Genomic DNA, 26,884 nt, shown 5'->3' on the forward strand with positions numbered 1-26,884 from the left:
GTGACTCACCTCTTTGATTCAATTCCACTTGCAGCATTCTTTTAAAGGATCGCGAACTCCAGTCCGGATTCCGCGGGGCATTCCTAAGTGAATTACTTAGAATTTGGTTCTATTTCGAGATTTAATTTTAAAGAGATTGCTTCTCTTCAAAAATAAATTCAAATCATTTCATTTGTCCGGGGCAATTCAAATTATTAATTTCAAATATTACACACATATACTTGAATGAATTTCTATTAAAAACGTAAAAATTTTATTAGATGTGTAAACAAAATATTTAAATTTAAAAATTTGTATTAGCTACAAATTATATTAATCGCTCATTTAAAATGCCATATTAATTAATATCGTCGAGCCATGAAGAAAACCGCGGCACCGCGCTAAGAAAGGATCGATCGATCGTGCGCGATCGAGTATTTTCCAAGTGCTCTCGCGGCTTGATAAAATTTCGATAAAACGCGCCAGCTGACACGTATTGCGAGTATCTCGATTCCGAGATTGAGATAAACTCGAGCGATGGAGAAAAACGTAACGCATGTACGGTGTGGAGTCTCCTCGAATATTCTCCGTGGACGAAATCCATTTGGGTATCAACGACAAAGTAAAATCGATATCGGCGTTACCTTATATCCGGCGTTCGAGTCGAACAGAAAGAAACGACGGATTAAAACGCAAGCGGATAAATTCGCTGCGTGATTAAAACGCTCGGCCAGATTATTTCGATACGGAAAAATAAATATTCAAAGGGGATGCGCGCGTGTAATATTCGTACATCGAATAATATTCCTTTTATTTATTCCGAAACTTATTATTCTGGATTTTTTATTTCTATTTCAATGTATCTAATGTCTACTTTCGTATAAATTTACAAACACACATGTACATATATATATATATATATAACGTCCATTTTTATATAACGAATATTATCAAATTTGTATATAAACATATAATATAGTTTTCAAAATATATATAAAAAAATAGTTGTAGTTTAAAAGTCGTAAAATTCCATTGTTTTATCAATTTTAAAACGCAAGTTTGATTTTCCACCCTGCTTGTGCAATAATTTATGATTTTATTTACCCAAGCGTTGAAAATATTAGGGCTCATTAATGCCAAGATTTGACGGCCCTGGGGGTAGTTTCTCGACACTGAAAGTGGGGATTCCCGCTGACGACAGAGGAAGGGAGGAAAGGGCTGCGATGTAACGTCGATATCGCGCTCTATACGAGGCGTCGCGACGCCGCGAGTGGGGTGGTTTGCTGGCGCGGGGAAATGAGGGGTAAGGGGAGGTAAGTTTCACATGAGCAAAATAATCGATAGCGGCGACCGATATGTATGTACCGCGGCCTGTATATACGCGCGCACACGTGCACGCGCGACCAACCCCTTGCACGTTTAGGGTCGTTTCTGTGTGAATACGCGCGCACACACGTATGTAGAATACATATACCGCGCACGCAGGCGCGCGTGTCGCACGAATTCACGCGCGTGAGATCGATGAACAGCGGTGGCATTATGTGGGCTTCGACGACGACATCGACTTTCTCGCGGCAATCGTTGCTGCTGTTGTTGCGTCGCAAGATTTGACGTTTACGAGAAATCTCAACGATTTCGAGTCGAATCGAAAATTAGTATGGCAATTTCGTTCAAATCTCTAAATGGATTTAGACTATTTTCTTCTAACTAAATCGAATATTTATTTTTTTCCCCGATTATTTTTAGTGGATGAGTCAGAGCATGTCTGACTATATGCACGAAATATCTACTTACTAAAGTGGAAACATAAAAAATATATATGTGCAAAACGTTGTAAAAGCACACATTCATTTGAGCTAAATATAGTTGTTTCAATCGCAAGATCAGTTCGTAAATAATAGCGTGCTTCTCTCCCTCTCCTCTCTCTTTTAATGTTGCGACCCACTTTGCTATTTTACGATATTTTTACAATTTCCCCGAAATATCCCATTATCCCCGATAAATCGCGCCTTTTTGTTTGCAAAAATCAGCGTTTTTCAAACAAATAAAAATAAGAATAAAGAATCGAGTTAAACAATGAAAAGTCGATAAAGTTTTAATTATATAATTCATTGTGTTCCATTATTTATATACGCATATATCGCCAAAATTGACAAAAACATTAAAAGTATATTTCTAAATTCGAAAGTTAAGAAGAGGATTGCAGAGTATGGCAGACTGCGGGAGTTTTTTTATCCACGACTCAACTTTGAGCGCAAAAATTTCTATATCGATTAGCGAGGAGCGAAATATGGAGAAATTTGATCCGCGCAAAAAGATCACCGCGAATAATTTTTGCGTATTAATGAGCTCTTGATGTATCGGTTTTCTCGCTCGTCGTCCCGCGGAATGCAATTAAATCGAAAGGGAGGCCGCGGCCTTCCTCGATATCATGATATAATATATAACGACCATTCCTCGGATTAATGCACTATTTCGCGCGATGCTGCAATAAAGCGACATCTCGCTTAATAGATAGAGCTCGCTTTTACAAGAACGTAACCCGCCAAACGTAGAACGCAGGTGCGTAGTCGCGCGTTTTCCTCGTCGTCGTCGAGCTATACTTTCTTTAAAAATCGATATCTATAATTATTTCATCACTCGCTTTGTGCATAGCATTACGCTCGCATTATGAGACTCTCTAGACTCGGTTAGACGATCAAGAGAATTATTGCTAATAAAAGTAGTGCAACAAAGTTCTCTCTATAGTATAATTGATACTTTTTCCGTCATTTTTTATTCAATTAAAAAGATATATTATAAAACTCGAGAATATACTATAATTAAAATATAATTAAAGGATGAAGATTAAAGTTGTATATTCAGAAAAATTAATGACATAATTATCACAGTCTGATATTTCTCATATTACATTTCGTTTTCTGCAAAAAAAAAAAAAAAAAATTAAAATAATTTAATAGAATCATTTCAGTAATATTTAAAATTGTGTAGATATTGAAGATAATTAAATAAAATATACCTATCAAATTATTCGAGATTTGAAAGAAATTTATTTTTGGTAAAATTAAATCATTCCTCACATTTGTATTTAAGACGTATCTCGTGGATTCTCTCCTTGGCCGATATTAGGGGCTGCTACAAACATTTGTAGATTGTAGACGTCAGACCGTCGACATGAAAGTGCAGATATGCTATTCCGCGTAATTAACACAAACGACATACAGGCGTATTCATTGGCGTAACTAGAACAGCGTATATACATATGTATGTGTATATATATATATATATATACATACATACACACACATAATATATATATTATATAATATATATATATATATATATATATATATATATATATATATAATACATAGAGGCGCCAATATATCAGAGACGTCAGTCTCTCTCTCCTTCTCCTCCTCGCCCCTATCTTTCTTTCACTCACTCAATAATTTTCAGAACCTTTAATAGTCCTTCTTGAGTCCTTCTACGTAAATAACACTCTATCAAGATAAAAGAAGAGAAATAACAAAGTTGTTTTTAATTCAAGTGAATTAAAAAAGAAATATATTTTTAAGTTATTAAGAACATTATTTGACTTATATAAATTTATTTAACTAATTTGTTTAACTGACAACTAAAGAAAAAACACAAAAACAAGATAAATAATTATTTAATGTATAATATTGTAAATTAAATTAAAATCTTTATAGGAATGTGATCTACAATATATTCTAGAAAATAGCGTCGTTTCTCTTCGCATTCTGATGAGATTTTATTTATGATAATATAAATGATCATTATTAATAAAATTGTCTAACTAAAATAACATTAACTTCTCACATTCGTTTACATATACTCTAATTTTGTTTGGGGGAAACGTTCTTAATTATATTCTAATTAAAACTCGTAGGAAATACCAGCCTTTCTCGATTAAATAAATAGTACTATTATACCATATTATGCATATGTATAATGTATAATATATATAGAATTCAATAAAATTAAACATTATTATGTAATAGAGCATTTAGATTGAAGCTGTACAACCTTGTTTTAAATCTTAAGCTTTCCACAATTGACCTACGAATTGTCGAATTGTCGAGATAACAGTTTGATCAGTTTCTTTGTTCTTTCTTTTCACTCATCAGCCAGTGGCCAACATATGATCGCACATGTGAGCGTGTATGATAGGGGCCGACAAGTTTAGGGTACCAACAGAGGAAGTACGGCGGGAAATCCTCTTTGGATTCCCCCCCGTGATGAAGCTCACCTGCCGCCAGGTGCGACTCCCAACTTCTTTGCCATCTGCATGAGGGGCCCGTGCTATGACGTGGGATTATTTCCTCTTTACTTTCCTGGATCGTGCGAGTGCGTGATTAACGCACGCGTACGCGTAGAATGTATACCGTAAAACTTAGCACGCGACCGCAGTCGCGGATGTACGTCATAGGGGACGAGCATGATAATGACTAACTGAATATGCGAGGTTACTTCGATCAAGTCAAATTCTATTTTTTTTACTTAATGTATAACATTAATATCATGAAAATATATAGTTATAAAATATATATACGCATATAATGATGATGAAAAAAATGTTCATTCAATTTTTCATACGTGTAATATAAAAAGGCACGTGCGCAAATATGTATGGAAATGTACATTTTTTAAAAATAATAAAGCACTAAAAAATATACATTGTAAAAAATTTTCTTAAAAAACTGTGAAAAAGATTTCTTAAACAACTTTCTTGCAGATATTTATGAATATTTCTAGTGATAAATTAAAATTTTATAATAAAAGAAAATAATCACCCTTTATTAAATTGTAAAATAGATTTGATAATTTAATTGTGATAATTTTTAAAATGTAAATACAGTAATTTTTTTCATAATATATTTTATTGCACAACACTTTATATTATATTATCTATACATTTATACACAAAATTAAAAATTTATTATATTTCCTTATTGTCAAACTACTTGTCAATTGTCATCATGAAATGAATGAATCGTATAATTAATCATATTCAGCACCGATGGTGATGCTCATATCTTTGGAAACAATTTTCGTCTGGTGATACCATCGATTCGTATCCAGAACAACTGTAATTGAAATATGGTATATTGATGCAAGAGATTGAAAATGAAGTACATACATCTAATAGTTAAGAAAGATAATTAGATTTTTAAAATATTCACATAATATAATTGTCTTTAATTTTTATTTTTTATATTAGCGTTTATCAAGTGACTTACTTATTTCTCCGGGATGCACAACCACTTCCAGTTTCTTACAAGTATAGTGACATTCTCTCGGTGGTGCTAAAATCCACAATTTTTCACCCTTTATCTGTGCTTGCCAAGAAGGATGCTCCACATCATCCACCTTAAAACATTTTATATTTTTAAAATACACGACTATGATGGTTGTATAATACATATAAAATTCAGTACGTATTTAACATAAAATACATAATCTACCTGTAAATGTAAATATATAAATATATACATATATATGTTAAGAAGAAAGTATAAATCTAAATAAATAAATATATTTAAAAAAGAAATTTTTTGCAAAAATTAAAAGGAAATTATTATTTGAATTGATATATAAATATCTGATTGAATAATATATGTATAGTATGTGTGTTGCAATTACAATATAATAATACATGTACAAGATAATTAATAATTCTCTTTCATTATAAAATATTACCCATTAATAAAATTTTATAATAGAATGTGTTTAATAAAGTTTTTACGAATTATCCAATGAAGAAAATTATTTAATAATCGTATTGTCTTGTTACAGATTTACATGCATCGGTGCACCATAGCCATAGCTCCCCATAAAAATCCAGTCTGTCTTCTCGCTTTCGGCGGTGGCGGGAAGAAAATATGGTCTTTGATAATGCTGACGCAATATTGCGCCAATTTTTTCATCGCAGTTGCTCCTGAGAGGAAAAAGAAACAGGTAATCACAGAAAACTAAATATCTTTTTTACTCTCTCATTCAAAGAAAACAATATCATCAAATTTGTCAGATTAACGATATATTTTTTTATTAAAAATCTAAATGTAGTTTTTTTCGTTAATTTTGTTGTTGAACGAAATTGTAATGTATTTATTGATCAAAATAGTAATAAAAATATACTGTATTCTTATTATAATAAAATATATAGGATCTTTCAGACTCTAGAATTGGAATTTGATTTTTTTTATATGATTTGATTACATGAAAAATGAATATTCAATTTATATTAATGCAATAATTTTTCCCTTATTTTTTTGCATTTTGATGAATATTTCAAATAAGAAAAAAGTAATTAACATTGGAAACATAAAGTTTGAAACAAAAAAATTGTTCACACATCTGTAAAATAAATAAATATTTATATATACTTACTCACTACATATTTAGATTCAGGCGATATTTATTCTTAATAACTTAATTTTTTGATAATATTAATAAATACTTACTATAATAATGTTCTTCAAACTACAATCGCGCGGAGTTCACTTGACAGCTGCATACAACTGTCACTATTAAATGCGATATATTGTATATAATATTATAATCATCCGATATTTTTTCGGTATTCTCGATATTACACGTATATTTGCAAGCGATATTTATTTTCAGTAACTTAATTTCTGGATGAAATGTTATTAATACTTATTTTAATAATACCTCGATCCTGGAACTACGATGGCGCGGAGTTTACTTGATGAAACTGTCGACATCTTTGCACTTTCGATATAATCTTGCATTTATATGCATAATAAAACAATCACGGTTATGTTTCTCAGTTTTTAGACAATATCCCGATATTTTTTCGACACTATCGACATTAATACAGATACTAATACACGTTTACTTTCAAACGATATTATTTAACCTAAACTTGTAACTTTGATGCAATGAGGCAAGCGACAACTAACAATAAGATATTATACTGCGATATATGTATACTCTATAGCGATCACAATAATAATAACGATAAATTGATTCTGTTTTTCCCGACACACGATATTCATTCACATTTGATTGATTATATTTACCACAAGTATCTTGACGCCACAAATAATTGCGCGCGACTATACTGCGCGCGCGGGAAAACCATTAAATATATCTCGATTTCCGTCTGTTCCGTTTCGTTCCGTTAAGGCACTGCTCTCCGATTGACAGAGATGTACTATAGACTGCAAATTAAATATGATTATCACCCAGTTATGCCAACTGCAGGATGTGAATTGAGCGCATAATTGACGCATTTTTATTGTGACGTTAATAAATATGATATATGTCTTATAGACTATATATTATACATAGATAGTACACTCATTGAAAGAAGATACAGCATAGTTAGTAAAAGACAAAGTTAAATGCTTTCCTTATCTAACAAGAAAAGAATTGGACAAACAATCGATTTATATAAGTTTATAATACATATATATGCATATGTATGTGCGTGCAGAATATATATTGATTATTGATAATAAAAAATTATTGTCAACTATTTTTACATATTAATTTATAATGTAATGATAAAAACAATAATAACAATGATAAAAATTATTTGCACTCTCCGTTCGATATACATATGTGCGTTAATTAAAAACGCACTCGAATATTTTTTGTGCTAAAATTGGCACGAGTGAGCGACGATTATATTTAATTTGTGTAGTACAAATTCAAAATTGCGGAAACGGACCATACAGTACGTTCTCGAACGGAAGTAGAAGTAAAATTGTCTCCGCGCGTTCATCTATAATGTATTTCCCGCCATTATTTATAACGTCGCGACGCTTCTTGTGCAGATATAATCGCGATCGAGCATCGTCTATCGTAATTAATATACTATGATCGATAGTCATAATTATGTCGCAGTGCAGTATTACGAATCACTTTGTCTCATCACATCTGAGTTTAATAAAAGTAAGTAAGAATAAATATTACTTGCGGAAGTGTCGAGAAAAATTATAGGATGACCGAAGCCTGGTGCAATCATAGCTCCAAGTAATTAAATACGCGTATTAATAAAATTATCGAGAATAAATATTGCCCACAAGAAAGCGTGTAAATTGAGTGACTGTGTACACATATATATATATATATATTATTATGCATACAATCGCTGTTATTATTGTATATCACATTAATAGTGCAGACATACACATGTGATTTCAAGAGAATTTTGCGCAATCATAATTTTAAGCAGTGTGTTCTTAAATGTACGGTAATTAAAATTTTCATATTTAATAATACATTTATGCGATATTTCTAGTATGGAAAATAAATGTACGTGATGTGACGGAATTCTTTCTTCGCGATATCTTACATCTTACATATGTTTTTACTTCGATTCTCGGAACGCCGCGCCAAGCCGGGCGTTGTGGGCGAACATGTTTTATTTCACTCGCGCGTTCGTATCGCGCGCTCATTCTCTTTTTGTCTGCCACTCGCAGCAGTTCGTTGAAGTTCGCTCGCGCGTGATCTCTCTCGAAATCGCGTCAAAGTCAAAGTAGTATCGTGTGTGCCGTGTTTAGCAGTTCGATACGCGTACGTCAATTTTAGTGTATCATTGCGATCGATAGCTCCGTCAATATATGTATATCCGTATTGCGTCGTTTAACTTCAAACGCTAGTCATCAAAGTCAGTCGATTCCGAGATTAGTGAAAGAGGTTACGTTTCGGGTGGAAAGGCAATGATGTGAAGTCGCGCGATTTCGACCTCTTATTCATTCTAGTGAGTATCGCGAGTGTCGAGATTATCTTATGATTTAGATTATTTGAAGTTGGCAATGAGCATCGCGAGTGTCGAGATTATATTAATTTTAATTTAAAAGTTGGCGAAAGTGCATCGCGAGTTTAAACATATAACCGACAGTGCGACAAGGCATACGAGAAGATATATCGTTTCGCATGATTTGTCTAAAACGCGAGTCTATTAAATATCCGGGAGTGCCGCGAATATTGTGATGATGAAGCGTTCGTCCCAGAAAAACTGGCAAGTACGATGCGTCACCGCAAGTGGTGAGTGTTTATCATAGATTTGTTCGACGAATTGTTTAATTTATTCGCGATGATATCGTTACTTGAATAGTAATAATCTTGCACTTTGGCATTCGTCTCGCGTTCCCGGTGAATTAAATAATGAAAAATAAAAATTATGAAAATATTATTTTTATTTCTCAACCTGTTCCCTATTAATTGCTCGACTATTTTAAATGGATATTTTATATTTTCAATTACAGATCGTTCTCTCTACAGAGGACTGCACCTGCATCGATGATTGGTGATGATTCGGTGAGTGAGTTTATATTTATGCAATTATGATTACTGATTTATTTTTCTGCTGTTTTTTATATTGTTGCAAATGTAACAATTTTCTGATAATAAAATATTAGTAATTATTATAAAATTGTTTTAAAAATGATGAATATTTATTTATTCATAAATATATCTTTAAATATTTCTTATTAATTGGTTATTAATTTAAAAAAAATTTGTTTTTGCATTTTCTCTCTGTTCGTAACATTTACATTTTTATTTATTATCTATATATATATATATATCTAATTTTAAAAAATATATTTCATTAAAATATTTTATCTTATATTGTCGATATTAAGTCGCATTTATGTCACTTAATTTAATTTATCCGATGGGTAAGTCGTCAAAAATTATAAATTATAGAAATCAAGCAAATACATTTAGCGTTGATCTTTGAATTTATAGTACGCTAATGAAAATTTGCAAGAATTTAAATAGCCAGAAAAATGATTTTAATTATTTTATATTAAATATTGTCGAAGAAATAGCATAAAATATCTCTGAAAATTTGTTAGAAGAAAACAATTTGTGAGATTTGAGAAATTGAAAATTTATTGTGAATATTAAAAATATTAGTTCTCAAAGGCTTTTTTTATGAATTCAAAGATTAATTGCTACTTCTCTAAATTACTTACCATCCGACATACCAGGGCTTTGTGCCCTTTTCCATTGTGGCTCGACTATCGTTCATGTCGAAGACATCCTGCAGATTCTGAAATTCCGTCTTGTACGGGAAAAATTGGCAATTTGCTTCCTCTCCATAATATAGTGTTTTAAAAAACGAGAAAGAAAAGACTTTAGACGCTGTCCAGTTTGCCATGGCGTCGCTTATAACCACTGGTTTCCCTGAATATGCGTAGCTGATCACAAATAAAGTGCAATCGTGAAGAAATATTAGTCGTGCAAAAATAAAATATAGAATATTATTACACATTTTTATAATATAGCAACAATAAAAATAAGTAAGACAATCATTATTAGATGGATAAATTTTTTTAAATAGTAAAAATAAGGTTGATCAATTTTTAATTTATTTTAAGCATTTTTAACAAATACGTTAATAACAAATAGATTTTATAAATAATGAAAAAATATTTGAGAAAAATTTTAATATCAACATTTTGTAAGTAAATGAATATTAATCAAAGACAAATCGATATTTTATAATATATAAATAATTTTTTAAAATGAGAGCAAATTACGTAGAAATTACTGACTACGTAATAGTACCGTTGTTCGAAGATCGTTGGATCAACAGCGGAAAGCTTGTCAACCTGTTGAACGTCCTGGCAGATCGAACAATCTTCCGGCGGTCGGAAAACTTTTTGCGTAAACCAGGGCACCGTTATCAAGCACTAAAACAATGACTGTCTAACTTGCTGAAATCCATATCCATTATAACGAAATATAATTTTTAGTAAAAATTCTCATTTAATTTTGAACTTAAAAATTTTTCGAGCAAATTTAATTTTCGACAGTATAAATATGATTATCAATTTATTTATATTGTAAGCAAGTAAGTATGTCTTTGTAATTTATAACTTATATTTTACGTAAAGGTGTGTAGCATGGAAATGTGAAAATTAAAAATAGCAGATAATGTAAAATTTATCTCACCTTATTATGTCGATATGTTTGAACGCGATTGCGAGCGACTTGCATCGCTATCCATATGATCAACAAAATCCACAGGTGCCTCGCGCGAAGCTTCATTGGTTTCGTTGGTTTTAATCGCGAATGAACTCGAAGCAATCTCCATGCTTTAATTGAAAGCCTCAGCTCGTTCATTTTTCCCAATATTGCGCGCAATTCGTTCTTCGCGAGATCTATGGATTTTTTCTGGGAGTCCGCGACAATCGCATTATCATTTGCCATAACGAAGCTTCGATAATTCTGACAATAATTTATCCTAATTAATTTAACATTAATTTTAACATTTTTCTAATACAGATCTGATCAACTTATATATAACTAATTATTTAGAATATACGCTGGCTTAATTAATTTTAATGTTTAATAAGGAAATTACAATTACAATATACCTTGTTGCTTCGAATAAAACTGAAAGACACAAACTCGCGATATTTGAACGATATGATGCTTGTAGCAAATTTCTAATATTTTTTGTGCGCAATTACAACAATTACGATTATTTTATATTTCGGAAGTACTGATACTCTTGATAGCCCGCGTAAAACTGCGAGCTGGATCCTTACCTGCTGCTCTAGCGAGCCAAGAATCCCCTCTCGAATTCGCTTCGTATGGGGGTGGAACAGCAGCGAGTGATTTGTTCATACGGGTGTGAAACGAGAATCGGTGCCTACGATACGAACCACCGATTGGTTTCGATCGAATCTGTTTAAAGCGATAGAGGAAGCGAGTTATTTCGCCAATGTTTAACCCATTTCTCTCTTACTCATTGTCAGTCAATTTTATTGGCGCAAGAAATTTTACAATGTTTGAAAATTCTTGAACTTATAATCTCTTGATGCGGAAAGATTTTTAAAAATCTAAAAAATAAATTTATCTTTAAGTTTTTAAAATATTTTTTACACGCAAAATTAAATAAAAATTTAATGCAAAAGGAATTTAAAAATAGGTGAAGAGAATAATAATTTGAATTAATAGGAAGAAAGAAAGGGAGGAAGAAAAATGAAAAATTAATGAATATTCGCTATTATTCTGGTTGAGTGGTCAAAAAATGAATCTTAAAAGAAAGGAAGAAAATATTAAGTCTAAGAGAATTATGGGATATAAATGTGACGCGTTTCATGGGGAATATGACGTGGACGAGACGCCTCTTATCTCAGGGTGCAGCTGGTCCTGCTCATCGAAGTGTATAGACTTCGCCGACTTAAAATACGATCGACCTACTTCACATTATTGCTTATACTTCATAACTTTCCGTACGACACAGAAACTTCTCTTACTCGGAAAAAATTGCGCGGGAAAATACTTGCTTTATGTGTATGTAGTAAAATATATATTTATATTTTTACTTTCAATATTTTTTTACTAAACAGTTATTTTCTCAGTTCATAAAAAGAAGAAAGAGAAAAGAGATAATTATAAATATCTAAATTATAGTAAATTAATATAGAAATTAGAAATATTTTATAAATGACCGTCGTAAAAAAAAAATCGCCTTTATAAAATATTTATTTTTATATATATATTTTTATTACGATTTTTAATTCAATACTTCAATAATAATAATAATAAAGACAAACCTTATCGCGCACATTTTTTCATTTTGCATTAAAATGTCGCTTCTCTGAAGTTTTTTAACTATAGAAACATTTCATGTAGATTTATCGTCGGTCTGACCACACTTCGATGAAACTTTTCTTCGAAATTCGTTTTTCCGCACACGTGGAGACGGAACATGCGAAACAATTTCTATGCGATTGGAAACAAGCGAGTGAGATTCGCCTGATCGGGCGATACGAACGAGATGAGATTACACGTGAGGAACGGATTTTACAATTGCAAATTGTCAATCCGCACGGCAATCCGCGTCTTAATTAACAATTAGCCCCGCGCCGAACTAGTCTCGTTTCGTACGCGAGTTCGCCTTTTATGGAGTACAACTGAATAAAAAACCGCGTATCCGCCCTTACGTCTCTTTCCTTTTTTTTTCTCGTGCAAAAAGTACGCGACGAGCGATTCGCTTGCGAACCTCGTTATCTCGGCGACGAGGGTACTCGTCCGGACACGCAATAAAATCGCAATCGAAGGGACGAAAGTCAAAAATGCGATTACGTGCCCTCTCTGCGAACGTTTAATCCCTTAGACTGCGCTCGGTTTCTGACGAAAATACATATTTCCCCAACGAGCTTCAATTATTTAAACATACAATTCTTTGACAAATTTTTCACCTATTTTTCCCTCCATTTAATTTAAAAGCTGGAAACTTTTTCTATAAATTTGTATTCGTCGTTGATTTAAAAAAAAAAAAAAGATTAAAGACAGCACTGGACATGTATATTTTAAAAATATATGAAAACAAAATATTTCAATATATAAAAATTACAAATAAATCTTTGCATAAATAAATAAATGTATGTTTTACTTAATAATAAAAGTTATATAAGGATATATAGGAGACAAGAAAGATTGCAGGATAAAGAGACATATATATGTACACATGTCAGCGCAATTTAATTTTTTAATTGTTGTCAGTCGGATTTGAAATACACTAGTCGATTTTTATTATAATTATTATTGTATATACGTGAAACTCTTTCGAGAGATATAAATAATACAACGATAAAGGAATGACAATATATGCTGCCTTTTCTTTTCACACAATTGTCTCTTAAAAATTATACATATTACAATCCGTTTGAGTACTGCACACTCAATCGCATCGCAAACACATGAATAAAATTATAGCGATAATTTTTTATCTCCGGCGAATTTTTCCGGGGGATGAGACGAGGGAGAGGTTTGTTTCTTTATTTTTTTAATTCTTAGCAATTTTTTTTCGCTTCTGTCGGAAGCATAAAATTGTATTGATTATAATTTATAATAATGATATATTCGATCGATGACAGTTGAGATTAATCATGACATTTAATTGAAACACATCGATAATCAGAACACAATACTCTATATGATAACGATTCTTTATGATATCTACTACTATACAAGGGTGTTATTATAAAACACATAACTGTACATTTACAGTCAATTAAAGTGCTCGAAATTATCGTCGAATATAATATATAAAAAATGTATACATATATATTTCATAATTTTTTAATTAAAAATATATAAATCTTGGAATTTTTTAATTTTTTGGTCTTTGAGTTTTGAAGTTGTTCATTTTTTCGAAATCTATAAATCTTGTACGCGTGTGTGTGTGTGTGGTAAATTCTCAAAAATAAAAAAATTTCTATACACTTTTGTGAATTAGATTTTCGAATTGAATAAACCATCTTATTTAAAGATTGAATCGAATTTAAAGACGCTTGAATTTAGAAATATAAGATTTTCGACAGATCCTCGGGTTTATAAATTTGTAATCCATGTATTTTCGCGAATTCAAGGTATTGCGATTTATTCTTAGAAATTTACGGATCTCGAGCACTTTAATTCTTGAATACTTTACGAACTTTTCATTCTACTTTCATAACATAAATATAACGATAATTTGCGTCGCAAGAAGATATTGCGAGATTTTCTTGGACGATCATAATATAAATATAACGTACATGACTATATGGAAGATGGATGATATCCTGATCATCGTGTGTATCGTACGTCTTTCGAATTCGCGTACAATGAATTCTCTCCCTCCGCATCCCTGCGCATCATCGCCTATTTCAATAATTAATACTAAACGCGTGGTGGGAAGGGAAAGGGTGAAGGTTTTCTAATACATCTAAGATGCACACCCATGCTTATTTAATGCTCCGTTAATTTAAATACGTATGCAGCACAGTAGACTATCATTTCTTCTATTCGTTAATGCGCGTGTTACATGTGTGTAATGGTATGTGTCAGTACGATTTTTTTTTTATATCTCCGCCCCTTCCTTCTTTTTTTTCTTCCTCTCGCTTTCAGTTTGAGCTTAAATGATCCTGGATCGGATCGTTGAGCTATTTAAAAAACATTCTTCTCATGTCGCAGTTTTTTCATCTTAAATCGACATAGCATTGATCGAGGCCAGCAGCCTTTTTATCGTGTATAAGAATTCTTATGAGATACGAGATGAGATATATTCGGCTCTTCGCGTCCCGTCTGTCCATTTTTAGTCTCTAAAATTGCGATCGAAATCGGTTTAATCTCCGCAAGATCAAATTTCCTCGCGCGATAGAAATAAACGATCTCTGCGCGCTTATTCGAAACGATGGTAAATCTTTCCGTTGTTTATAACATTGGAAATTGAGTTAAATCTCCGAGTGATTACGATCGCGATTCCTCAAATCTTTCATTCCGATCCAGGCTTCAAGGAAAAATGATAATGATCGCTCACGATTTATTCTTTTTTTTTTTTCTTTTCTTTTATTAATGCTATCAGTCTTTCAAACCGCCAGCGATATGACAGTATGATCGCAATCGGTAGATGTGTGGAACGACTCGATCGGAAAAACGAAATGCTGTAACACGATACGTGTTATTTGGTAGAAAATGTGCGGATAAAGGAACGTAAAGAAAACTCATCCGGATAAAAAATGTAGAGAATTTTCTTGTTCGAGAAATTCCTGTAAGTTTATACCAAATGTTCTTTTTTTTTTTTTTAGGCCGATGATTTCTTGAGCGGAATTGATCAGAGTCCCGCGCGATTTTTAATGTAATTATTTAAATAAAAAAGAATTCTAATTATTTTCTACAAATCACTGCGTGCTTGATGTCGAAATTCGAAGCGACAGATAATTGCGACGGACGATCGCGGCTTAATTAATTAGGTCGTTATTTTGAGAGATGTCAGAAAATCAACATCGCGCGAAACTCAATTTTGATCCTCCCCGCACGACTAAAATTCGCTGAAATAACAAGAATGTACGAATCAGATAATCGAATCGATATACATATAGTTAAATGATTCCGAGAAATAGACAGGTGAGAGAATAAATACCGCGATGTCCCAAATCGGTCGAAATCGATGGACGATTTTGGGAACCACTTGTACAATATTATATGAATCATGAAGAATGTATCTCATCTTTGGTTTCTATGAATAACACTCGACAAACATTATTTTTCACTGATAATTATTATTATGATTGTAAAAATTTTCAAAAATTTGGAAATACATTATTTTATTTGAACATTTTAGTATTTCATTTAAATAATAAAATTTGAAAATGAAACAGTATATATTTCCAAATTTTTGAAGACTTTTTTAGACTAATAATAATCAAAAATATGAACCAATTAAAATTGAAAGAGAAATATTATAAGATGAAGATACTGCGCGTATCAACTCTGCTTCCTTGCTAGAAATCGATATTAAAGTTTAATCGCGTCGAGAAACAGACAAAAATGGACTATTTTGCTCATAAAGTCCCATAAAAACTGCAGGCTGAGTCGCAATATTTACAATTGATGGAACTATCGAAGATGGAACGATTACGCATATACAATATGCATGAATAAAAACGTGTGTATCCTCGTAATAACAATTAATTTTTGCATTCGAAGATAATGATAGACGATGTCAAAATAAAGTTAAGCATCATATACCTATATAAGGTGTCTGAAATGTCTAAGAAGGTGTATACGCTAAAAATATATAACATTAAAAATTGTTAAAAATCGTGAATTGTGTTTATATGTATACATAAACACGCTTGTTAAGTAATTTCTATTACAAGTTTCTTGAAAGAATTTAAAAATAATACAGACGTTCTGTATAAGCCTTGGAAAGTGTAAAATAATTACAAAATTTGTATGTCGCATAAGACTTGTACGATTATCGCCCTATATTGTGCACCGAGAATGAAAGGTGTCATCCTTCATAAACGGTTTATACAAACGTGAATGACTTTACGTGCTAAATGAGCACTTGCAGTCGCAAGGCCCAACAATCGGATTCTTTTCGGACGAGACGTGGCGGCGAGATAGATAAGCGATTGAATTCACTTTTGCTTGCCGTTTTTATTATGGATGTTCAATAGGCGGTCGATACTTCCGGTTGTATCTTCCGATAGCTGTGCTATCGATGAAAAACGATATTATTCGGGTTGCAGGAATTTTTAAACACTATCAAGCAATCATTAACTTCATTATTGTATGTCACTTTTTTTCGGAAAATAGTCGTATATGAAATAATACTTTGTAACCTGAATATTTAAACGCTCTGTTTAAACTTTTTTATTAATCTTTTAACGTTCATTGACTGTGTTATTAACCATTCTGTTGCAAAGTTTTGAGATTTATTTTTTATATATAATTTGAAGCATTAAAGTGTTTATCAAGTTTTCTCTATAAATAATATAATAATATAAACAGATATTAATTATTATTACTACGCGATTCAACGTAGTACATATTTGACAACTTTTCTATATATATGTATATGAATTATATATAATATATATATGTGTGTATATGAATGTGTGTGATTCTCAACAACTGAATATTGTATATTAAAGTATATAATATGCACTTAATAACACTCATTGATTCTTTAAAGATTTCAATATACTATATTTGATACATAATATCAACTTTTTCTCTAGAATCGCGTGTGCAATATAATGTCAAGTATATGTTACCATTTAATATAATTACAGCCGACTGTCAGTTTAAAAACGTCCGATTGTTAGGTCTTTTCGCGATTGAATGCGCATAATATATAATAATGCGAGGATGTCAAAAAATGCGATAGTGATGTCTTCATCTTTTTTTCAAGGCCTGCCCTTCCAATCCAAATTGAAAGGATTGTCCCTATTTGAATACTAAAGACTTAATCCGACAATGGTATCATGTCGTGAAAAATTAGGTCATCTCCTTTTTCAATTTCTGCGATATGTGATTAAAAATAAAAAGCGAAGAAATAAGATAAGTTTAATGAAATTAGTTTTATAATGGAATTATATGTAATTACTTTAGATATAAATAAAAAATATATAAGACGCATTAGATATAATATAAAAAAAAGGAATAATGAAATGTAATAAATATAATAAAATTACGTATTATTTAAATATATTGCATTTATAATTAAAATATAAAGATAATTATATAAACTCTGAAATTTCCTCTTCACGTATTATTTTTATTTTTTTGTAAATTGCTTAATTGTGATCTACAGATTTTAATTGTGATTTATAAATACATTGTAAAAACTCAAGTATAATTAAGAAAAATAATTAAGAATAATTAAGAAAAATTAAATTATATACTTTGCGATTTTTTTGCAGAGCGAAAGATATGGAGCAAAAATATATTCATTGATACCATTGTCGGTTTAAAAGTGATAAATTATCGTGTTATTCGCCACATATTCGTATAAATTCTACGTTTTTTATGTCGCTTTGTATTCAATCCTGCAAAGTTGTTTTCTTCTCTCTTTCTCATTATTCGTTAAATATTTTATTCGAAACACGCGACGTTTATATTTTTATAAAATCGCCGGAACAGTGTTTTCTATGTGTCCTTAAAAGTTGTCTCGGCTTCCCCTTTTCGTCCTTTTCTTTCTACCTTCATTTCTCTGTATTTCGTAGAAAATTATAAACGCCGGAGAGTTACGCGGGATACAGTAGTATACACACAAAGAATGGAAAGCGGATATCAAAACCTCGTTTTAGCCATTGATCAATCGATCGATCGGTAAATCTCAATTGCCGTAATCTTGACACTCGTGCTACTCCAGGGAAAAAATCTCGCAGTGCTTTCGAGTTTGAAAATTAAATTTTCAAAAATCTTGAAACGCGCGTTAAGATCAAAGAGATGTTCATTATTTTTGCTAATAAATAAATATAGTATAGAAGAATTATTGATAACATTTGGTAACTATTTTAATAAAATATATACCTATACAATATTTGTAAGATCGTAATTATCGATTACGAGCGTATAAATATTTGGTCGAATTGGAGCTGGCCTGTTCGTCGAATATTCAGGTATCAATTAATCTCCCCGACGGCGACAACGAGCGCTATAATATATTGAGACCTCTAGAACGCGACTCGCGCACGTGGACTTTGCATAGCACGATGTAGTATCAAAATTCATAGAAACGTCGAAGTCCATCCATCGCATGCACCTTTTATCGCAAGTATTCGGTATAAAATTCTACAAAAACATTAGAGTCAAAAATTCGCGCACGATCGAGGAGACAAATATACGCTAGAGTAGTTTGTCTGACTCTTTGTCATCATGTACACACATGTATTATATATATTGATTTTTTATTCTTTTTTCGACATTTTTGACACTCGAATGCACGCGAAATTTCTTACCAGCCATCAGGATGAATGTATATATATATCTACTAATTAATTTTTTAATTGTATACATACATGATTCCTGTGAGAAATCTACGATAGTATATTTTTGCACATGTAAATTTTTCTTCAAAGATTCATAGATTTTTAATAAAAAAAAATGTCGATTATTTAAACAGGAATTTATATTATATAATTATAAAAAAATATTTCTTTAAATTAGCATTTATACATTTTTGTTTGATCTTGCACATAAAATTTCTCAATAATGATTTTCATAATACCTATATCGAATTGAAGTATGTTCGAAAGCTGTAAAAAAGTTTGATTTGAAATTTTAGAAAAATAGAAAAGTTTAGTGAAGAGAATGTTTGCTCGAATGAATTGTCTCCAGGAGAGAGAGGAGCGAATGAGTGCCGATACGATCGATCGACCTCGAGACTGCGTCTCGCTGCCAAATGGTCCAAAATCTTCTAAGGATCACGCCAAGTATCGGTATATAATACGTGGCACTTGCTAAAAATCACGCTGTGTTATCACGAGCGCAACGGATCTGCTAGCCAGTCCGAGCGAGCGATAAGCTCGAAGGTTCCTCTTCTCTCTCTCTCGTCTAACCGGAGAGAGACAAGTCAGTCAGCTCGTTCGAGAGTATGATCTCATGATTTTTTCAACTTGCGCATAACACGTGACATCCGCCCGTCGTCCGAGATGGAAATGATCGTATGGAGTATAGCCCCGTTGTGATGTTACGGGATATTGCTTTCCAGAGTATGTCCGGATTGTTTGTTCGGCAACTTACTTCATTTAGTCGAACGAAAAAACTCGGAAAAATTAAAGCGAAGCGAACGGAAAAATTAAAGCGAAGCGAGAGATACGAGAAGATGAATCGCGTAAAAGGATTGCATAAATCAAACTAAAAATTGTAATATATTTTTATTTGGAAATTGCTAAAAAAAAACCTGCTTTTTAGCTGAAAATAAGGAAAATATATATTTTGGATAATACCTTAAAACTAAAATGTACAAGTTTTCGAATAAAGAATACACGGTAAATATAAGAATAATAAATTAAACAGTTTTACTCTTCATAAAATTTGATACGCTTTTTTAAAATCTAAAAAGAAAATAATAATTTTTTTAGATATAACGCGTTTGGAAAAAAAAAATATATATATATATAAACGGCCTATATTATGTATATCGAATATAATAATTATCGAATTATATTCTCGCGAATAATATGTGTATATATATCTTCTCCTAAAAATTTATATAATACGTGTATTATAAATGCTATTAGATAAAATCTTCGTCGAAAATTTGTCGTGCGGTAATATAAAAATACTGTACAAAAATTAAATTAAGAAATAAAATTCACTTCTCTATAAGCTCACACCAGCATTTCCATTTCTATACGTTACGCGGATGGCCCTGTTCAAATTTCTCTGCGCTCAATTCCCCTCGAGAACATCGCCACGAAATAAAGTGCGTATTATGTGATAGAATAACGCTCTTCTATACAGTCGTCCTGACTATCGACAATCGTCCTTCTTGACATAATCAAACAATCTCGTTGTGTGAAATTTATTAACTCGACAATTAACAATGAATGCTAATCGAAATTAAAAAAAAAAAAAATCGCATTTTTAGAATGTCAATTTTTATATTAAAATATAATTCAGAATATATATGTAGATTAATAAGTATTATAATTTCAATTATAATGTAATGTAAGAATTTTTATTTCATTCAGTTTTTTTTCCGCATTATATTATATAATAATATAATATAATCCTTTTAAAACCGCGATTTTTTATTCTGCGACATCACGTTTTAATCTTCATTCGATTTCCTCGTGAGATGGAAAAAATGAATTTCGTCATGACATTCTATATCAATAAGTTTTCAATTAAATAATTGACACGACGAGAAAGGTTGATGATCGGTAGACGATCGTAGTCCGGCATGATTTTCACGGAGAGAAGCTATTGTTCCATCGTGCCTTTCTCTCTGATCAACTGTCGTAATATTATTTTAAGAAATAGAGAACAGGGATATATTTTATATCTATAATATGTATATCGACTAATTAATATGCCACCTCTCGTAACCATCGAATAACGTTAACATAATCTCTCACACGCACACACTCTCTCTCTCTCTCTCTCGTTATACTCGCATGCGATATTGTGGCTGCCGCACGTGTTCATGGGCTCGACGTACATTGGTCTCGCGCTTGCTCACTAATTATACCTATGGTAATTGTGTCATTAGCAATAGTAATGGCTCTCGGGCGCCACTGATCGATCGCGGATTGCGTTCCAGGACAAAATGTCAAGATTCACAATTATCACGTCATGTGAGTTCGCGTGTTCTATACATTATGTATTAAAAATGTATCAATAGCGTATTAAAAGCTTTGATAATTATTAATCAATAATGTTACTATTCGATTTATTAAGATCTTTTCTGGTTTATATTTTCGTTTGCTTTATATTTTGCCATTTGTTGGTGTTTACTGAACAATTGATATACATATGCATATATTTTGTTATTTATTATTAAGATGATTTATGTCTAGCGCAATGGTACGTGAGATTTTCGAATTATCAGAAAAAGCAAAAAGTATGATATGCTTTTTACTAATGTCTCCGATCACTTTTATAAATAAAATATATAAAATAAAAACTTTACATAAAAAATAAAAAGGTACGAAAAATATATATATAAATATACCTTTCTTCTCTCTAATATAAAAGATATCATTTAAATATTTATGTCGAATAATTTAAAAATGCTCTAGTTTTTCTTTCTTTTTTTTTTTTAATATAAATAAGATAAAACATCTAACACAATCGTATCTATTCAACGATACAGCATGACTGATGAGACATGATACGCGATAACAATGTACGTCTCTACCTTAACACGTGCTTTTATGCACAATTTTGATGCGCACGAACAGAATTCATACTTTAAAAGTGTATTCCCTAAAGTCACACGCGTTTTGCAAAAGTGCAGCAGCTCGTAATAAATCAGCATCCTTGTGCCACACCCACAGCCTCAAAAGTTTACATAATACAGTCATATACGCTAAACTCTATATGCCAGTGTGTCGCCAGCATATATATATATATATATATATATATATATATATATATATATATATATGTTCGTATAGTTTATAATAGGCGCACGCATACGCACGACGATTGGTGGGCATTCAAGTATTACAAAGAAGCAAGTGTGCAAATGCAATCTTTCTTATAATGGTAACGGGATTAATTATTTATCGGTTTTTACGATATTTCTTCATAATTACGCTAACAGAGGTATATCCATTTTTTCCCTTTAACTTAAATTGCCATTCTTTCGCGGGAATTGTAATAAGAGCCATCGGACCAATCCAAATTCACCGAATAATTACAACAGCTATTGAATAATTTATCGTCATCATGATTATAATAATTATCGAATAATTCGTCGAATGACACTGTAATCAGTGTCCCACGACCGCGTTATTCAATTTATTAGTCCTTCGCGCGTATATGTTCTACGGAAAGGAATATATATATATGTATATATCCCCATAAACTATCAAGTTGCATAAAAAATCGCGGGTGATCCTTTTTTCAAGTCGCTTGTCTCTCTCTCTATCTCTTCCTTTATTATTATTTTTTTTTAATAATGCTTACATAGACACGTCTATTCTTAGCACCTTAGCCTGTACTTTGCGATGATCGGTATACGCCCTCTTTTATCGCCGCTAACACCACCTTAAAATATACACTTATACGGTTCTGGTGTTTGTGTGCATGTGTATATATGTATACGTGTGCCGTATGTATAATATATATTTACGCAGTTATATATATTAATTTAGAATTGTGCAATGAAGGTATTTAGAGCCATTAGTGCGACTACTGCTGCGGATGTGGTTGGACGATGTCGTTCTCTTTCTTTTTCTCACACACTCTCTTTCTTTCTCACCCTCTCTTTTTCCTTCTCCCTCGGTAATATATATCGAGACTGCGAATGCATTTAATGCATTCTCACGTTTGCCAGTTTTTCGGTATAAATTCGGTGGGCACGATTCGTTCGTTCTTTGCTCCGTTTCGATTTGAAAAACATTCTCGGAGAAAAATGCGTTACCACAGTGCTGTTTCAAGGTCAACCTAAGCTTCTCTCGCAATTCAAGTATACTTAATCGAAGTGTATTCGAGATGTTTAATTTATCTCAGGCACGAGCCTTTTTAATCTCAACCCCCTTCTCCTTTCCCAGCTATTTCAAGTCCGTCCCGTTATAAGACGATGTGAGAGATCGTAGAGAAAGGGTTGCTGCGTCCTTGAAAGCAAGACAGAACGATCGTTCACGTATCGGATTTTCAGATTAATCAAAAGCTTCCGTTTTTCTATCCGAGTAGACTGTCTATCTTCTAATCTACTCGTCGCATACGTGCGTATTTGTGAATTTTGCGAGTACTAAAAAAGATACTAAAGCACAAAAATTTTTTTACAGCGCGATATACCTTCGTTTTTCAATCCCTATATTCGCTCGTTCGTTCGCTCATCATCGATTCAATGAAATCTCACCAGCTGCCACTTTATATATACATTCTTGTTCATAAGTTATTTTCAATTTCGGAAATGAATGTACATTTCACTCTCAATCTAATTTGAAAGTTGCCCCTGTCATCCTAGTTTAGCTGCCATTCGTCATCTCTTCAACTAGATGAAAAACTCGGTCGAAACCGCGTCACCTTCGAAATTCCTCCTAATTGTAACATGGACGTTTATTTCCAACGACAAAGCGTAATAATAATATATCTGGCATTTTCTTTCCCTTCCTTCGGAAACGCATTTCCTCAACACACTTAAAATTACTTTCGCATTCAATAATACTCGCTCTCAATATAACATATTCCGAACAAACGTACTCGAGTACTTTCATTTTTCTCCGATTCTTAGCCGGTCTTTTTCTCCGAACATCCTGCACAGTGAATGATTTTCTCTATCTCTCGCAACGTCTTCCTCGCGAATAAATATAATCCCTACATTGCAATCCACGTGTATACTCTCCAGAGAGTCCGTGTCCTTAATAATACTTGGGGGAAAAAACGCGCGCGATCATCCTCTTAAGTAGTGAAAATTTCGGGGATAAAATTTCGTCCGGTTGTTCCGCTACATAGATAGGTGCTCGAGATTCCTGGCTCGATCCTCCCGGCGGTCCCGCGTGGGACCCGCTCTAAGGGCGCGTTATACCCAGGAGTCGCCGGCGGCGGCGGCGGTCGAACTCGGCGGAGGCACTTGATTGGCCACCGTCGCCGCGACCGAAGGGGCGCCGGTGCCATCCGGTACCAGGCCGACCCCGTCCGGTACCCATTGTCCGCCGCCGCCGCCACTTCCGGGTATCGCGACGCCACCACTACCACCGGCGACTTGACCCACCTGGCCACCCTGGCCCACCCCCAGCTCGTACTGCCGCTTCTTTTTCTTCTCCAAGTTAACTTGCGCGTAGAGCGGCTCACCGGGTTTCGGCTGCTGCAACACACACAAGCCAACGGTTAGCCACGGACTGCTGCCGGTCGCGAGGGGGTGGGCGAAGGTGGGGGAGAGAATTTGTCGAATCTTCGGACGCTGAAAGAAGCTTAGACATTTTCGGGGATATTTCGTGCACAGTGCACTCTCGATCGATTGAGGTCAAAAATATATTCTTTTATCCACGAGGTTATCATTTTTCGATCAATTATCCCTTTTCGTAAACATGATGATCGAGAGTGCATTGTAATGTCTAGGCAAAATTACGTGAAGATGTGTGATATGTGGCCTTTATTTGCAGTTAGGTATATATAGAGCTAGCTAATATACATATTTTCAAGTATTTTTTTTTTTTTTTATTACACTGCGCTTTAGTTTATTCGGCTAAATACAGAATATAAATGCTCCGACGTGAGTAATGCATAGATGAGATACACATGATATAAAGATACATATGGAGACGTGTGTGTTTGCTATAAAATTATATATAATAGAATATATAATGTGCGTAGCTTTTTTCTCTTACGTGTGTGATAAAATATATATAAATAAAATTTTACACATTAATATATTATCTTTTATTATATTTTTAAGTCTCCAAATTTTCTATTCTCTAATAGTCTTAATTCTTATGTCATTGACGAGTTAAAAAATTCGAAAAAATTTTCAGAGGACGTTATACTACATATATTATTTTTAAAAAATAAATTTTCATACAAATACTGATTGGAAGTTATAAAGAGGACAATGTATCTAAAAATCAAGATACTAGTCTAATCCTATATGGCGTTGCATATATAGCATGTTTAGTCATATCAATTATAAATCTGCGTATTTTTAACTTACATGTATTAGTACTTTTCTAGACTTATATACAAAATCGGATATACAATAAAGAGATTCATAGATTACATAATAATTTAGTTGTAAATATGTGTTATATTTCGCTAATAAAATATAACTAAACATTAGGGCACTAAAAATTCATCGTAAACTGAATTCGCTTTCTAATTCGAATATTTTCGTGTAATTTATATATTGTTCGCTAAAGATTAAAATATTATATAATTGTCATTAATGTGTGAGGTGAAGGTGTTCGTTTAGGCAGTGATTTCATTAGTAATTTTTTATTGTTAGTGTATAATATTGTGCGTTCCTTTCGGAGACAGAAGTGTACAAAATGATAAGAATACATTCTGAATACCTTCGCGCTTTAGACCTATAACCATTAATAGTAACATTGCGCGGTACGTTTCTAAGATTATATGCGAGATCTCGTCTTCTCATTTTGTAACTAACTTAATTAGTAGTTGGAAAACTGTTATTAAAACTGTGCAAAAAGTTTCAGCGTTTAGAAAGTGACTACGCGACGTTATTAAAAAGGGAGTTTGGTCCAGTTTCATGCGGTAATTCGTGTAAATGTTGCATAAACATTATGTAAATTCTCGTGCAACCAGATTCGCATTCTACTAAATATTGAACGCGTTTTTATATATGGTGGCTAATTTAATTTTTAAATGTATAGTAACGTTTATTATTAGAAAATGTTCACACGCACGCTCTAGTGTATGCAATTTGTTTTTTTCCTTTTTTTTTTTTTCATTTATATTTAACAAAAATTTCGACAAAAATAAAAATCTTACACAAGATGTAAAATATCAATGAAAGTATAGAAAGACAGTCATTGACATGGATTTCTCAATTAAATTGTGTAAGATGGTATCTTTTAACAAATTACAATTACAAATTATTACATATTTAGCTAAAAATTATATAGTGACATTCATTTGTTTTGGCACAATTAATTGCGCCAAAAATTACGTCGATTTCTAAATGGTTTTTATCACGTCTGCATAATACTTTACAAATCTAAGCAGAGTTAAATACGATATAAATGTTTATCAATGCACGATATATCCTGGGTGTTTGAGGAAGTGATGTCGAAAAACTACGGTTCCATTTAAATCTTATTTCGTAATGATGCATGAAAAATGTGGAAAAACTTATGATGGCAACGAATCGAATAATCGAGATGAATAGAACAAAAAAATTATCATCTAACGCAGTATATTAAAATAATAATCAAATTTACAATATATCATTTTCGAAGGTAATAATATACAC

The 26,884-nt window shown here is 32.3% G+C and overlaps 2 protein-coding genes and 1 long non-coding RNA gene across 10 annotated transcripts in view; 1 reads left to right on the top strand and 2 right to left on the bottom strand.

Annotated features, from left to right (window-relative positions):
- The window catches only part of LOC114935864 (uncharacterized), a 237,976-nt gene that overhangs the window by 178,950 nt on the left and 32,142 nt on the right, over positions 1 to 26,884 (top strand). The window contains exons 3-4 of the long non-coding RNA XR_014924209.1: positions 5,800 to 5,961; positions 9,246 to 9,297. This is a non-coding gene — a long non-coding RNA (uncharacterized LOC114935864). The remainder of the gene's footprint in view (positions 1 to 5,799; positions 5,962 to 9,245; positions 9,298 to 26,884) is intronic.
- Positions 4,873 to 11,629, bottom strand: LOC114935858 (uncharacterized). Of its 2 annotated transcripts, none has more exons than XM_029308769.2 (7): positions 11,367 to 11,629; positions 10,942 to 11,217; positions 10,555 to 10,679; positions 9,960 to 10,184; positions 5,806 to 5,941; positions 5,244 to 5,373; positions 4,873 to 5,090 (listed from the first exon to the last, which is right to left on the bottom strand). In XM_029308769.2, exons 2-7 carry the CDS (start codon positions 11,197 to 11,199, stop codon positions 5,005 to 5,007), a joined length of 960 nt encoding a protein of 319 aa, XP_029164602.2. In that variant the 5' UTR covers positions 11,200 to 11,217; positions 11,367 to 11,629; the 3' UTR covers positions 4,873 to 5,004. The 2 variants fall into 2 exon arrangements, with proteins under 2 accessions (XP_029164602.2, XP_029164603.2); XM_029308770.2 differs by having other exon boundaries at positions 10,942 to 11,233.
- The window catches only part of p120ctn (adherens junction protein p120), a 42,818-nt gene continuing 29,408 nt past the window's right edge, over positions 13,475 to 26,884 (bottom strand). For all 7 annotated transcript variants that reach the window (XM_085480445.1, XM_029308764.2, XM_085480446.1 and 4 more), the window contains one exon: positions 13,475 to 24,763. In XM_085480445.1, the coding sequence (XP_085336571.1) occupies positions 24,479 to 24,763 (285 nt within the window). In that variant the 3' untranslated portion in view covers positions 13,475 to 24,478. The remainder of the gene's footprint in view (positions 24,764 to 26,884) is intronic.

Source organism: Nylanderia fulva, unplaced genomic scaffold (assembly GCF_048542155.1).
Source record: "Nylanderia fulva isolate GAGA-0341 unplaced genomic scaffold, ASM4854215v1 Scaffold15, whole genome shotgun sequence".
NCBI classification, from domain to species: domain Eukaryota; kingdom Metazoa; phylum Arthropoda; class Insecta; order Hymenoptera; family Formicidae; genus Nylanderia; species Nylanderia fulva.